At 58.6% G+C, this 16,036-nt stretch overlaps 1 protein-coding gene across 2 annotated transcripts in view; it reads left to right on the top strand.

Annotated features, from left to right (window-relative positions):
• Positions 1–772: 772 nt before the first annotated feature.
• znf423 (zinc finger protein 423) overlaps positions 773–16,036 on the top strand; it is a 45,896-nt gene continuing 30,632 nt past the window's right edge. Inside the window, exons 1-3 of one of the 2 annotated variants that reach the window (XM_053886085.1) lie at positions 773–2,167; positions 8,156–8,215; positions 11,856–12,017. In XM_053886085.1, the coding sequence (XP_053742060.1) occupies positions 2,128–2,167; positions 8,156–8,215; positions 11,856–12,017 (262 nt within the window). In that variant the 5' untranslated portion in view covers positions 773–2,127. The remainder of the gene's footprint in view (positions 2,168–8,155; positions 8,216–11,855; positions 12,018–16,036) is intronic. The other variant, XM_053886086.1, reaches the window with a different exon arrangement.

Raw genomic sequence — 16,036 nt, 5'->3', positions numbered from 1 at the left:
GGTCTTTCTTCTGACGCTCCTCACCAGGCTCCTTTTCTGCCGGGGCGGGGCCCCCTGCAGGGGCCGCTCTTCTGGGGGAGCAGCATTGTTGTGAGAGGAAACGCAGGAAGAAAAAGGGGTTTGCTTCGGCCTCCTCTCCGGTGGACCTGGACCTCAGACGACCCGGCGAGTGGGAGCCGGGCTCACTGCTTCTGTCCCACATCAGCCGGTTCTGAGATGCTAACACCTCTTTGATAGAAGTGCTCGGTGAAGTGAAAGGTCAGAGGTGATGGTGACCTTTGGTCCACAGACCAGCATTAACCGGAGATTATCCCTGGTGTCGACACCGTGTAGATTTCGTGCTTGTCAGCCGCAGTTTTGCCGAAAACACGCTCGGGCATGAAATCCAGAAGCCAAATCCTGGTTCTACATCTGCGGCGCTGCGGTCGGCCCGGCTCCGTCTGCCGGACCTCATTCACGAGCTGCTCGTCCCACTTTTCCTCCGCGGCGTCTGAGGAGCCAAATCTGGCCGCAGATGACAGAGGGTGTAATCGGCGGCTCTGTGATCCAACAATGGCCCTCTTCAGGCGGGGCCCTGTCCTTGACCCCGCAGGAGCTCCAACCGTGGCCCCCACTCTCTCTGTGTGGAGGACGAGGGTGGGAGGGGCAGAGACACAAGAGCCCCCCACCGCCCCGGAGCCCGGCGGGGGCTCCGTCTTAAAGGCTTCTCTGTGCCTCTGCTGGAGAGGTGGGTGGGTTGGGGGGGTCAGTGGTCCTGCTGCTCAGCACTGGGGGCCACGTTGCCCAGTTATCCATGACAACCAGAGCCGGTGGACGTGGAAACGCTGGGCTGCAGTCAGAGAGTCGCCGCTGGAGGCCACAGAGGCACAAAGCCTCCAGAGGTTTCCAGCGCTGCTCTTTGTCCGGCACTCTCTCTCCTCCTGCGCCAAGAAATCCGCGCACACACACGCACACGCCCGGGTGCTTCACTGGTGCTGTCAATCACGTCCACACACGGACAGGAAGTGACCTCGTCCCTCAGATTGGCCGCCAAAAGTAGCAGCTGACGATCCGGGTCGGAGCTGATTCAGTTCACCTACTCTCGGACCGGGCCAGCCGGGCCTGGAGGCAGGAGGCGCTGATGGGAGTCAGAGTGGCCTGTGACTTTGCTTGGTCTGGGGTCAGCATCTGAAAGTGGACCTTTGGACAAAGTAGGCGCAGGACGTCGGCGCCTCCTTGTGAGTTTGAGGTTGATGGTTCAGATCCATGGAACCAACGGGAACTCAACGTCTCCTGAGCAGAACCCCTCCCCGAAGACTGGACCCCAGCCCCTCACCCCGACTCGCCGGGACAGAAAGGTTCGCACACGACGCCAACCGACTCCACCTCCATGTTTTCGCGCCGTCCCCGGCTGCACTTCCAGCAGTCAGCCACTGGCCGGCGCTGTTGCCGCGCCCAGCCCCTCTCCGGCCTCTCTCTCTCCCTGCCTCCCTCCCTCCCTCCCCCTCTCTCTCCTGGCCCGCTCTGGCCTGCCTCTCCGCCGCCTCTCTGCCTCAGCCAACCCGGTCCGTGCCGAGCTGCTCCCTGCGGGATCAGAGCGCTCCCCCGCCGGGACCCTTCTCTCACATCCCCCTGCTGGGACGCGGCTCCAGCCAAAGCTGCTCCGCTTAGTATGTGTGTGTGTGCGGAGGCAGGAGGAGGCGGAGGAGCGGGGAGGCAGCTCCACACTCAGGACAAAGAAGGAGCGCGGAGACGCAGAGCCCGGCTGCTGGGGGAACATCGGCTCCACCGCAGAAACGCCGGCAGCTCGCGGACACCCCTTCACGGCGGCAGAGAAGAAGAAGTAGTCCCCTCGAGGCGGAGGAGTCCGCGCCGCCGCGCAGCCACCGGAGCGACTCGCGAGGCGGAGGAGGAACTTTTCTAGCTCCGGAACCGGCTGTCGGTACCGGAGTGAGAGTCGAGGCGGCCAGAGAACTCGGCTCCTCCGGCAGCCGCTTGACGGGACCGGAGCTGCCGCATTGCAACAGGCGGAGAAGCCGCAGCAGGAGCGGGAGAGGAGGCGGACGGAAGCCCGAGAGTCCGCCCGCCGGGCTCGCTGAAAACACGGAGCGGAACCGGTACCGGCACAGACGCGCCAGCGGACCGGAGATGTCCAGACGAAAGCAGGCAAAACCGCGTTCCGTCAAAGGTGAGAACCGGATCTTCCCCTCCTGAATCCGGGAAGAGCGGGACCCGGGTTCCGGTTTCCGTCCGTCCGTCCGAGCGAGTGCGTCTGTCTGAAGGAGAAGGTTTCGGAACCGCTCCAGCAGCCGTTGTTATTGTGCTCCGGACCACGGTGTTTGGACCTGACACGGTGGAACCGTCAGGCAGCGGCGTGGCTTCTGAACCCACTTGTTGTTGTTGTTGTTGTTACTACTGCTGCGAGAGAAGAAGCCAGCGTTGTGAGCCACATGTTCGGATGCAGTGAGTGTAGACCTGACCCACTGGTTCAGGTTCAGACTGAACCCCTGGTTCTGCTCCTGGGTGTAGATCTGGCCGAGTGGTTCCGGTCCAGAGTGTGACCCCAGAGAGGCTGGTGCTTCAGAGTCGGGTCAGGTGTGGTGAAGCGTCTCGCATCAGAACTTTATTTGGACGGTGCAGGAGGTCCGTCTCCCGCTGCCGGGCGCCCTGCGGGTCGTGGGGTGGATTTGGCCTCGGTGTTGCCTTTATGGGACCCAGATGGACGTGGAGGTCCGACCATGTGGTGGAGGCCCCTCCCCCACATCCTCACCAGGCAGACGAGGAGTGGAGACTGGGTTCCTCACGGGTGGCTGGGACCCAGACAGAAGTGTAGCCGGGTCAAGGCGCTCCTGTTGCCGGACTCACCCGTCCTGACTCGGCTGGGTCTGGTGCCACCTGGAGACCGACCCTGAGGGTCTGACTCTAACACCCCTCGCTGCTGCTTTGGAGGGTCAGCTGGTCCTTCAGGTGGGTGGGACCTTCAGGGAGGAGAGACCTGCGTCTTCCGCTGTTCTCCGCCAGACTTCAGCTGGTCGTGTTCTCCCGTGGTTCCTGCCTGGACCTGCAGAGTTGACCCTTGACCTCTGCTGTGGGCCGTCGGCAGACGCCGCAGCGCCCCCTTCCTCTCGGCATGTGGCGGTGGTGTCGGCGCCGAGCGCCGGCGTCTCACTTCCTGTCCTGCCACTGAAGCGGATTGGCTCACGTGTAATTAAGTAATAATCATCATGGCTGTATAAAGCGGAGACTCCAGGGACGAGCTGCTGCTGCCGCCGCGCCTCCTTCAAGACTCTGGTTAATAAAGGGATTCATCCGCCAAAGTCATGTGCAGATAAGAGCCGTCCTCGCTGCGGCCACGTCTCATCACAACTCAGCGAGGCCTCCGTCCGAGTCACGTGCTGACGAACCTGCCTCAGTACTGTGGAGTCTGCTGGAGCAGATGGACCAGGGAGGGTTCTGAGGTCCGGCTGCTGGGCCACCACTCACTCGGACCGCGACGTGTCACCCGGACCGCGACGGTCGCGGCCCGGGTGACACGTCGCGGTCCAGGTGACATGTCACCCGGACACGTCTTCGTCTCATGACTTCGCCTGAGGTCACCAGTGACTGGTGCCGTCACCTTCATCCTCCTCCTCATCATCTTCATCCTCCGCCTCCTCTTCAGTGTTGTCACTTCATCCTCCTCCTTATCACCATCATCATCTTCACCTTCATCCTCCTCCTCATCATCTTCATCCTCCTACTCTTCAGTGTTGTCACCTTCATCCTCCTCCTCATCATCTTCATCCTCCTCCTCATCACCACCATCATCATCTTCATCCTCCTCCTCTTCAGTGTTGTCACCTCCATCCTCCTCCTTATCACCATCATCATCTTCACCTTCATCCTCCTCCTCCTCCTCCTCTTCAGTGTTGTCACCTTCATCCTCCTCCTCCTCCTTCTCCTCTTCAGTGACGGAGCCCTGGTCAGCTCTGTGCTGTCTCTCACACTCACAGCTCCTGTGAAGAGTCCCTGGTTCTCAGGTGACCCAGGAGCTGAGCCGGTCCTCAGCGGTGGGCCATGGTCCAGTGAGGACGTGGTGTTGGCGGCTCAGCGAGCGTCAGAGTGGAGTGAGCAGGTGAAAGACAGAAGAACATGAAAACACAGATAACCCCCGACACAACACCTCTCTCCCCTGCACCCCCCCCAGAACCAGGTCTGCCAATCTGTCAGCGGAGCAAGGTGCGGCAGCCAGATAGCAGCAAAGCCACGTGCGGACGCATGAGCGGACATACACCAAAACACCGCGCGCAGAGCTGTGCTCTGAGGACCACTGGAGCTGCTTTACCTGAGCACAACACGCAGACACTGGTGGGGCTTTGCTCCGGCTTTGCTCTGCTCGGTTGCACTCGGCTGCCTGACTGAAGCTCAGCTCTGGTTCTCCAGGCTGCTCCGACTGGACCTCACTGACACACACACACACACACACACACACGCAGCAGAGGATTTGTTTACTGACAAACATCAGCTCTGATCCCTGACACACAAAGAGCTGCAGACCCACAGTGATGGGGGTGGTGGTGGTGGTGGTGGTTTGGTCAGGACGTGCCGACTCATCGATATTGGCGGCTCAAATATCTTCTCAGAAGGTGCAGAGGAAGCCCACGCGGCCTCCACTCCCCTCTTGTTCCACCGGCTCTGGCCTTGTCGTGGTGGACGTGGTGAAAGGCTGCTTAGCTGAGCCGCTGTCAGCGCGGCGGCGGGGGACACATTCCACTTGCTTGTTTTAATGGGACAAAGGAGCAGATGTAATTGGTGATTGGTGGACGCAGCAGCACTTTGTTGTGGACGTAATGGGACTCGCGTTGATCTACACTCAATTAGAGAGGAATTACGGCTCACTTGCTGCGAGTCAGACTCTTTCCTGCGGCGGCTGGTGAGACTCGGGCCGCTCCGCTCCGCTCCGGGCCTCAGCCCTGAAGCCCAGGTCCTGCAGAAGGTTCCTCAGGCCTGGGCCCGGCCGCGGTTGACCAGGGGAGCGCAGCGCTGCGGCGGGACGCTCCTCCCAGCGAGCTGCTGCTTTCTGCTGGGCTCTTTGTGTCGCTCCACTTCACTTCTTTTCATGGCTCCGGTCGTCAGTTGGTTTTTCTAACTTCTCTTCATTCACCTCCGTCAAAAGGCAGCGGCATCCTGTGGAGAGTGGGACAATAGAGCGAGGAGAGAGGGAGCAGTGGAGGGGGGAAGCACTCGCTGCCGCTGAGAGACACAAGTTAAAAGACGGTGTCCGACTCTCACCTGCTGCACCACTGCAGACGCTGCTGCAAGGCTGAGTCTGGCAGAAGATGGCAGCTCAGTTCTGACAAGACCTGACCCACCTGTTGGCCCTGAGCCATCCTCAGTGTCTGCTGCAGGAACCTGATGGAGGGGAGTCAGAGTCAAGAGCGAGTCGGAGACAGTGTTCATGACTCAGTTCATGACTCTCATGAGAGAGTCAGAGTCAGTGTGGAGAGTCTGAGTGGAAAGCTGTCGAGCACAAGCTGTGTCTGTCTTCACGACTCCTGTGTCATGACTGACTCAGCAGGACTCACCACAGTGGGGTCGAGTGCACGAGTCACGTTGAGTGTCTGTAGTGCGACTCGTGTTGGTGCTTCCACCTGAGCGGTGTTAGACGGTTGCTCCTCTGAAGCCGTGTGGATGGATGAGCTCGGACGTCAGCAGAGACTCGGAGCAGATGGAGTCTCAGTAGAAGGTCGGTGATGGAAGTGCAGGTGTCCAGAGTTTGCGTCTTGGCCTCTTCTTCAGACACTGGTTATTTCCCAGCTCATGTGCACAGCTCCTTGTTCCCCACCATGTTGCTTGGTCCTGAGTCAGAGTGACGCTGTCGAGGCCACTCGCCTGATCTCAGGGCTCAGTGGTGAAGAGGTCTCCTCTTTAACCAGCGCCACCTTCAGGATGGCTGAGGAAGTGTGGCCGGTGAATCTCCACCACAGAGGGCTGTGTCTGGTCCTGTTGGAGCAGGAGATGGAGATGGTGGTGGAGCCTGTGGGCCAGACTGCTGCTGCTGCTGCTGCTGCTCTCCAACATCCATCTAAGCCCTGTGCTGCCTCGCTCCCCTCACGCCCACAAACAAACACTCTCACTGTCCCAAGCCCCAGACTGGCCTGCTGCTTCTGGCCAGCACTCGCTGCATGGCTCTGTGCGTGCGTGCGTGCGTGTGTGCGTGTGTGTGTTTTAAGGCTCAGACACAGAGAGAGAGCAGTTTCACTGCTGATAAAAGAATTTGGTTAATCAGCTTCTGGCCTCGTCCCCCGACTAGAATTGTGCGTTTGTTTGTGTGTGTTTCTGACTCGGGCCATTCCAGTCAGGAGGGCTCCCGAGGGCCAGGCTGGGGACGGAGATTGGCATCGCTTCTCGGCCAGTTCTGTCACAAAGTCACTCCTGAGGGACGGGGGGAGCGGCCAATCACGGAGGCCGGTGGGGAGGGGGCGGGGGTCGTGATGGGAGGAGCCGGCCAGAGAAACCAGCGTCGGGGAGGAGAATAAAGAGGCGCAGCAGAGACGGTCCGAGCGGCCTGTCAATCACTGCCGGCCCGGGGGAGCCGGGCGGCCCCTCATTGGCCGCGCTGACCCACAGCCCGCCTCTCTGGGGCCCCCGGGCTCGCCGTGATTGGCCGCCGCGACCCGTTTGTCATCAGGATGTGGGAACACCGGAGCGCTGAGCCGCCCGGGGACTCGCTGGCCCTGATACTGCCAGTGTGTGTGTGTGTTTGTTTCAGCACGAACAAAGAAGCGGCCTGTTCTGCCTCAAACTGTGAGCATGTGAGGACCAAACAAAGGCCGAGGTGTGAAGATCCCCACTGCCGTGGAGCTGGGACCACTTGCTAGAAAACACACCTGGCCTTGTGAGGACGATTTGCTTTGTGGGGAGCCGTGTGTTTCAGATGGTTTCGTTTAGGGGGAGTGTGTGTGTGTGTGTGTGTGTGTGTGATTAGCCGGTGTTTGTCGTGCTCCCATGACGATGACCATCGTCCTTGTGTGAAGAACCTTGTTTCGGACTGAGTGTCGAGCAGAACCAGCAGGACCTCGCCTGGGTTGGTGCAGGTGGCCTCTGAAGAGCTCTGCCAGCTTCCATGATGGCCAGCGATTTGTGTGTCTCTGGTGTGTTGTGTGTTCTCAGGTCAGTCTTGGCTCTGACCCGTTCTTGCTGTCGTGCTTGAGTGGAAGTCATGGAGGTCCGTCCCGCTCTGTGAGGCACTGGTCACCTGCTTCCATGCCTTCCCAACGTTGCTGTTCACCAACATATGCACCAGGGGGAGCAGCCCAGAGTCGAACCTGTGCCGGCTGAGGCCCGGCGGGCGACACCTGACAGTGATGATGGTGTTGTTAACCGCCCTGAGAGTGGCTCACCTGACGACCAGCATGACAGTTCTTCAGTTCGGACCGAGTGGACGCTGTCGTCCTGGCCCGACCCGAGGCTCAATATACACGTGTTCACAACAACACGTGTATATTGAGCAGACGGTTCGGCATCTCGGCTGATGAAACACCCCGATCGTGACCAGGAGAAGACCGACGGCCGTCTGCGGACCCTCCTCCTGAGTCATCAGAACCGGGTCTGGGCTTCAGAGAAATGAAACACGTAGCTGAAGGTTGCCGTCATGTCTGGTGGGAGGTGTGGAGTGGTGTTTTATGAAGATCTTGGCTTCCTGCTCTGCTGGGCTTGGACGAGCGGGCACTCGTGCTGGGAGGTCCGGATCTGGGCCGGTTCTGTTCAGGCAGACGTGCAGCCTTCAAGCCCAAATCCTGTGTGGGTCCAACTGGAGTGTGTGCGTGTGTGTGTGTGCGCGCGCCGCGCAGCGTGTGCGTCCGGGGATCCATTAGTCGTTTATTGGCCTGCACTGGTCCACATCTGGCCTTCAGAACCAGATCCAGGCTCTCAGAGGGGATTTTCAGACCAGAACCTGAAGCTAGAGTTCAGCTCAAGGTTCCGCTCGGTAGACTCTTCTCAGAGCTTGTTTGCTCCACAGGAAGAGCCTTTGTGCTGTTCTGCTCCACTTCCTGTTGCTGTGCCAGCCACACTTCCTGCTTCCTGCCGTTCCCAGGAAGTGCCAGCCAGGAGTGTGTGTTTCCAGCTGCAGCCGTGACTCACCACAGACGGCCAGTGAACGGAACTCGGTTAACCTTCTCTTCTTTCTCCACAGCGGTGGAGGAGGGAGACGGCGAGTGTGGAGCCACCTGGGACGAGGCCGGCGCCCGCACAGGTGAGAGGAGGCGCCGCACGCACGCACACACACACACACATATACAGAGACACGCAGCAGGAGCCCCTCGGTCACGTCTTCATGACTTGAGCACTCTGGCGCCAGATCATGCCCGGCATCATGCCCGGTATCAGCCCATTCAGAGGGCGTGTCTGGATCCGGGGTCTCACCACTTCCGGGAGCGAAAGCCTGGTGGTGAAGTGGGTCGCTGCCGTCGGCGAGAAGGTGCTGGTCCTGTGGACGGAGCGCAGCAGAATGATGAGGTGAGGGGAGGCCAGGTCCAACTCGGACTCATGGCTCCGCAGGGACCCAGGCTGGACCTCAATCCTGCTGAACCCCCATCCTCTGGCCCTGTTAGGAAGCCTGCCTTGGCTCACCTCTGGGGGGGGTGTTAAAAGGGGGTGCTGACTTTGGTCCTGGGTGGCTTGCTAGAACTGCTGTGTGTGTCAGATCCTGCAGGAAGTTACAGTCCCATGATACGACACTTGCTCTCTCTCTCTCACACACACACACACACACACACCTCCAACTCACACTCACATTCCCTGACTCAGCCACTCTTTCAATTTAGACTTCAATTCCCGTCTCACCTCACTGTGAATCATTTTGTGCCTCCCCTCTCCAAGCGCGCGCGCGCGTGTACATGTGTTAACGTTCGTGTGTGGACCAATCTTTGACAAGACACAAATGTTGTGGGGACATTCTGGTCCACACAGAGTTCTGAGGATGGGTGGGTGATTCTAACTGGGTCTCACTCTGGTCCAGAGTTCTGGTCCAGGTGAGCCATGTGACGCCAGGAGAGGTCCTCACAAGGACAGAGAGAGACGGACAGACGTGGTTGCGTGTGTGTGTCTGCCACCAACGTGATCATAAGTCTGATGCCAAACAGGAAGAGTTGGCTTCAGACGCTGTTGTGTGGTGCTGAGTTGCTGGAGGAGATGCGCCTCTGAAGCAGAGTCCACAGAGTGGAGAGATGTTGAAACTGGGGGTTTCTGGGAGTCATGTGTTGAACGTTGGAGGCTTCACTCCAGACTCTCCACTGTGCAGAGCCTCACTGTGAGGTGTTCACTGAGATGCTCGTGATGGGGACATGGAAGTGGCTGTTTGGAGGTGTGGCAACAGCATCACTGACTAGTGTGGTGGTGATGATGATGAAACACATGGCATCTGACAGTGATGTCGTTCCGAGGAGCCGTGTCACGTGATTGAATCAGGACTGTGGTCCTCCTCCTTCTCTCCTTTTTCCTCCCTCGCTCCACCTCTCTCTGGAGGTCCATCATGTTGCTTTAATTTCCCCACGGCAGCGCAGGAAGGCACCTCCTCTGCCTGTAGCTGTGTGTGTGTGTGTGAGTGTGTGAGTGAGTGTGTGAGTGAGTGTGTGAGTGAGTGTGTGAGTGAGTGTGTGAGTGAGTGTGTGAGCGTGTGTGAGTGAGTGTGTGAGCGTGTGTGAGTGAGTGTGTGAGCGTGTGTGTGAGCGTGTGTGTGTGAGTGTGTGTGAGTGAGTGTGTGAGTGAGTGTGTGAGCGTGTGTGAGTGAGTGTGTGAGCGTGTGTGTGCGTGCATGAGCGTGTGTGTGTGTGCGTGTGTGTGTGAGTGTGTGAGCGTGTGTGAGAGTGCCAGGCGCCTGTGCTGGTATTTAAGCCGTTTGTGTTGCATGTTTGCTGAGGTTGAATTGTTGTCAGCTTGTTTGTGAGCTGCTGTGTGTGTGTGTTGTCATCCCTCCCGTGACGTGAGTGAGTGGCTCTTTCATCATGCACTTTTCCAGTGCGGGACGTCCCCGGCCTCCTGGAGTCCCAGGGGCCCGTCTGTTTGTGGGACTGGTGTCCCCGCAGGGAGCGGCTCCGCGCGGTGGAAACATGTGGCGGGGAGGACCAGGCTTGTGGGACTCGGCCTGACGGCTCCTCTGCACCTGAGGACCTGGAGGCTGTGAGTCTTGGCCGGAGCCCGCCCCCCCAGCGAGGCCACTCCCCCGACATTTTCCAACGTTCGGCTTTGTTTCTGTTCCGATATCAAAGACACGTTTTGCCGATGCAGAACCTTTCAGGGGACAGATCTTTCTGTCTGATGTGGAGCGGTGCGGACCCCGCTTCAGAGCCGGCCTGGAGACCTCCCGCCGGCTGGGCTGAGCGAGGCTCTGTGGTTCTGTGAGGCCCGGTCCTCCGCACGCGGCGACGAGCTGTTGGCTGTGTTTATTAGCTCATTATCATCTGCCTCCATAATTAGCCGCTGAACTTGAACATGAGTGATGACAGTAGGAAAACACACACTCACACGCGCACGGCGGCGGCGGCGAGTGTAACGAGCGGTGATTAGTGAGTCCCAGCGAGGCGTGGCTGCTCTGCAACATCTCTCCACACTGTGGACTCTGCTAATTCACTTCTCTTTATCTAATTACCCGGGCAACGCCGACACACACACACACACACACACACACACACACACACACCTGTGTCTCCTCCCGCTGGTTTGGAAAATGACCTCATTATTTTGGAGGTGCTCCTGTGTGAAGCTGCGTCTGTTCTGCGCCTCCTGGTCCTCGTGTGTCCAGCAGAACCTTCTGGGTCGGTGCTGGAGGTCTGAGCTGAGCGGGTCCTCACAGATCCTCGTCCGGACCAGGATCTGGGGCGTCCTGCGAGCCGCCAGCTCATGTCACGTCATTACATTCCGCTGGCGTCTCAGGTGTTGCTCGCCGCCGCGTCTGGAATGAGAATCACCATCACTCTGGGACCCAGGATGCGCTGGATTCCGCTCCGAGTCTCTCCACCTGCTCGGAATTCCTCCTCCCCCGTTCGTTCGTCTTTCACCCTGCGATGGCTTGTTTCCTGTGTGTGTGTGTGGGGGGGGGGCGTGGAGAGGTGAGGACAGGGTGAGGTACTTCCTCTGTTGCTATGACAGCAGCTTCTTCTGGCACCTACTGGACCAGCTGGCACCAACACCACCTTTGCTGCTGTGCGTGCGTGCGTGCGTGTGCACATATTCATATTCTGGTGCGTATCAGTCTTTGACGGTACACTGATCTTGTGAGGACACTTTGACTGGGCCTCCTAAGGTTTTGAGGGTTAAATAACTGGGTGATTCCAACCTGTACGAGACTGGTTCCGAGTCCAGGTTCGGGTGAGCCATGTGTTTAAGGGGAGAGGCTGGGGAAAGGGCGATGGATAGGTGAGGTCCTCACAAAGATAGAGAGAGGAGCGTGTGTGTTGCGGAACACTGTGCTCAGCTGAATGGTCTGCTGGACCATTGTCTCACCGCCGTGACAGGAGTGTGTGAGTGTTCCGTCTGAGCTCCTCTCCATCCCTGACCAGACGGTTCCCTCACCACTGGACAGATGGTCAGCTCTGGCCTCTTCATGGTCTCCATCCATCCGTCTCTCTCTCTCTCCCGGAGTCTCTGCCCCTCACCTCCTGCTCGCCCTAATAAAGACCTCCAGAACATCTGAAGGTGCAGCTGTGCTGCTGGTCTTCATGTGGGGAGAGGCTTCTCTGAAGAGGAGCTCTGTGGTTGAGAGGATCTTATTGTGGTCTCTGGTGGAGGAGATGAGGGGCGGCTCTGCTGGATGATTGACAGCTGAGAGAGGAGCAAGTGAGGGACGCCTGCTCTGTGTCTCCGGACCGTTCACGTTTGCCTCTCTGTCTCGCCAGAACCTGCGGAGCCAGATGCCGAGCTCAAAGACGGAGCAGAGGAAGGGGAGGAGCCGGAGGACGACCTGGACGACGAGCCCATCTTCACCTGCGACAACTGTCAGCAGGACTTTGACTGTCTGGCTGAGCTCACGGAGCACAGGACCCACCACTGCCCGGCAGGTGAGAGCCCAGCCGACACACACACACACACACACACACACACACACACACACACACACACACACACACGCGCGCGCGCGTCTTGGTGGGGCCTCAGCTGTCATCTTCTCTGGGAGCCCAGGCTCAGGCGCCGGGCGACTGTCACAACTCAGAATGTGGTCTCTGATTCCAGCTCAGGATTCTGGCGGGGGGGGCACAGTAGAGAGATGATGAAACATGACGGTCCCTGGGGGCTGCTGAGTGTGATCCTCCACTGCAGGACCTGTGTGTGTGTGTGTGTGTGTGGAGCAAAACATGTGGCCACAGCACACACATGTTTGCCTTCCTACCTTAGTGAGGACCTCTCATGGCCATCCCTCAGCTTCCCCCTCTAAACCTAACGGTCCAAAACACATGGCTGACCTGAACCAGGACTCTGGACCAGGAGCTGCCAAGATGTCCTCACTGGGTTGATTAAAAGCTCTCAGAGGTTCTCACAAGGATAGACGTGCACACACACGGTCCTGCCTGCTGTATAGCCCAGCATGGTTGCTGCTGCAGTCATGACGGTCGGTCGCCCTCCACTCTCCTCCTGTGGGCTCCACCTAATGGACTGATTTCCCGGCGAGTGTGTGTCGGGGGAGAGTGGATGGGCCTCAGTAGGAGTCAGAATGTGGAGCAGAGGCTCCCTGAGGAGCAGAGGAGCAAAACTCCTACAGATCAAATGGAGAACATTCTGTGACTCTGGCACATCAACACACACACACACACACACACACTTCCATGAGGGAATCTCAGCGGCCACAACATTCCGAGGATCCGAGGGACGTGTGTGAAGTTCAAACCACGTCTCTGTGTTTCCAAATGTTGAACTGGCTGATGGTGTGTCCCTTAACACGGACTGCACCTGACTCCCAGGGAGACTCTCCGGGGTCGGGGGGGTGAGTCAGGCGAGAGTGCGGCGTGTGGTCCTCGGTGATGGGTTCGGGTCTCTCACACACACACACACACACACACACATACACACACACTCTGCCGTGTCTGTCATCATGAAGCAGCTGAGTCCTGCGAGGCCTCGGCTCTTATTAAAACCACAGATCACTTTCGAGAAAGAGCAATGGGGGGTGGGGGGGTGACAGACTCACTCCTGTCGTCTGACTCCGTCGGTGGGTTTCCTGCTCTCATCTTTTTCTCCTCTCTCCCTGTCTTTTCCCTCTTGGCCTTCATCCCTTGCTTCCTCCCGCTCTTCATCACCATGTGGCCTTCGTCCCTCCCCCCTCTGTCTCCCTCTCCCCCTCCAGTCTGTCTCTGTACCCGAGGGTGGCCCAAAGATTCCTGCGCTAAGCCCCTGGCACACACACACACACACACACACAGAGCTGGCTGCCGCTCAGGTTTTCCAGGGAGAGAGCGGGAGCACCGGAGGAGTGGGGAAGAGAAGGGGAGGAAGGGGGAGCATGCAGAGAGAGAGAGGAGTCAGGAGGGGAGTCAGAGAGGAGGGGAGTCAGTGGAGTCAGAGCGGGGGAGTCAGAGGCGGGGAGTCAGAGCGGGGGACTTGTGAAGTCATTTTTCATGGCAGGGTTCATTTTTCACCACAGAGTTCCTCCACCGCTCCATTTCTCTGTGTCCTCTCCTCCTCCTCCTCCCTTGATCCCGCTTTGTCGCTGTTTATCTTCCCGTCTCTCTTCTTTCCCTGTCCCCCCCTCCCCCATCTTCTCCCTCTCGCCTAAACTCTCTCCATCTCTCTCTCTTTCAGCCTACTTTCTCCTTTATGAAATATGGATGGCAGCAGTTTTGGGCGCTGAGAGGTTTGGATGGGGGGAGGGAGGGGAGGGACTGGGGGGTGCTTGTGTCTCAGCAGACATGGCTTGTGCGTGCACCTAAACACCTCACTGAGCAATCTGTCAACATGTCAGCAACACATGTTTGGTGAAGAAGAGAGAGGAGAGGGTGAGCAAACTCCTTCCTCCCCAGGGGAGGGGGGAGGGGGGGGCCCAGGACCCTGGCAGGGCTTTGAATTCAGCATATTTCAACTGCCCCTCCCGCCCCCCCAGGGCATCTTTATACAATGCCTGCATCTCAGAAATCTGAGCCAGAGGACCTCGTGGGGAGGGGGGTGTCTTTCGTAATGCCTGAAAATGTAGGGTTATATTGTGGCCCCGCCCCCCTCCCCCCCGGGGCCTTTATTAATACCTGCATTCCCGACACTGGACACGACGCAGGCAGCGCTCCACCGGGCCGGAGTCCGTCTGCCCGCACTGGGATCTGAACCACCAACCTTCAGAGCCAAACACTCGGCCGTTATTGTTGGCGGCTGCAGGGGCCCGAGAGCACTGCAGGGGCCCCCCAGCGCTGTGGAAGGTAGAAAGGCTCCACAGGAAGGTTTTCTTTCTTCTCTTCTAACTGGACTGTTTTCCCTTCCTTTCACTGGATGCACGAGTGGAAAAGAAGAATTTGCCACATGATGTTTCTCTGTGTGTGTGTGTGTGTGTGTGTGTGTGTGTGTGTGTGTGTGTGTGTGTGTGTGTGTGTGTGTGTGTGTGTGTGTGTGTGTGTGTGTGTGTGTGTGTGTGTGTGTGTGTGTGTGTGTGTGTGTGTGTTGGCACCAGCTCTTGTATTCAGCTCAAATGTGCTCGGAGGAAAAGAAACACTCGATTAAAAATGTAACTTCCCCTCGTGCTTCTCTCGGCGCGGTGTGTGTCCTCCTGAGCAGAGAGTAAATATTTGTGTGTTCCATTGTGCCGTGTGTGTTGCTGAGGCGCGCGCGTGTGTGTGTGTTCGCGGTGCGGACCGTCTCGGGCTGCAGCTTCACGTGTGTGGACCGTGAGTGGAGCAAACAGCCGCCATGATGCTGCAGCCACAGGCTTCCACCAGTGTTTGTGTTTCCTGATCAAATATTGACTCAATCAGACGCAGAAATATACATTTACATAACTTTGAATCAACATGTCTGACTTGACTCGCTGCTGTGACTCACTCGGGTTGTGTCACGTGGTCCAGGTCTGGTCGTGCTCCTCCGCCGCCGCCAGTGGAGAGGATGTGGGGTCTCTTCCTCTCGCCGTGGCTGAGGAGTTCACCAGGGCTCTGGACTTGGACCGTGTGGGTCTGTGTCTGTCTGTCTGTCTGTCTGTCTGTGTGTGTGGACCTCAGTGGAGATAGAGTTGTCATGTGGGGCCTCTGCCCCGTGTTGAGGTCCGGGGGGGGTTGGATGTCTGGATAATGAGGACCAGGCCGTTCCCTTGGATTCCTGCACCCCTGCCGACAACCCGGACCCCCTGAACCTCACCACCTCTATTCTTCTTCTGAAGTGTTCCCAGCCACCCGCGCCGACACCTGGATGCACCTCCCCCCCTCCCTTCACAGGACCGGTTCCTGTCTCACTTCATCCTCCTCCTTATCCTCTCTTCTCCCCTCTCCTCCTCCTCTCCTCTCCTGTCCTCTCCTCTCCTCTCTCCTCCTCCCCTCTCCTCTCCTCTCCTGTCCTGTCCTCTCCTCTCCTCCCCCTCTCCTCCTCTCCTCTCCTCCTCTCCTCTCCTCTCCCCTCTCCTCTTCCTCCTGTCTTCCCTCTCTCCTCTACACCCTCTCCTCCTCCTTATCCTCTCTTCTCCCCTCTCCTCTTCCTCTCTTCCCTCTCTTCCTCCTGTCTTTCCTCTCTTCCTTCTCCTCCTCTCTTTCTTCTCCTCCTGTCTTCCCTCTCCCCCTCCTGTCTTCCCTCCCCCTCCTTGCCTCCCACCTCCTCCTCTCATCACAAACCACATCGTCCACATCCCTCCTTCATTCTTGCTTCAGCTGCCTGCTGCGCTCTCCAACTGACCACATCCCCTACATTCACCCGGAGCCCCCCCCTCTCCCCCCATCCCTCCTCCCTCCTTCACTCCCCATCTCCTGTGTTCCCTGTGGAGCTGGCCCCAAAGCTCTGATCCTTCCTGCGAGCCCCCCAAACTTCCCCACTGCGCCCTCCCGAGACACGCACACACAAACACACCCACCCTGCGGCGCCTGGCCCCACAGCAGCCCCTGTTTGTCTCCCCCCCTCTGCT

The sequence above is a fragment of the Synchiropus splendidus genome, chromosome 14 (genome assembly GCF_027744825.2).
Source record: "Synchiropus splendidus isolate RoL2022-P1 chromosome 14, RoL_Sspl_1.0, whole genome shotgun sequence".
NCBI lineage: Eukaryota > Metazoa > Chordata > Actinopteri > Syngnathiformes > Callionymidae > Synchiropus > Synchiropus splendidus.
The sequence above is the reverse complement of the archived record's forward strand: the minus strand, read 5'-3'. Positions and strand labels throughout refer to the sequence as shown.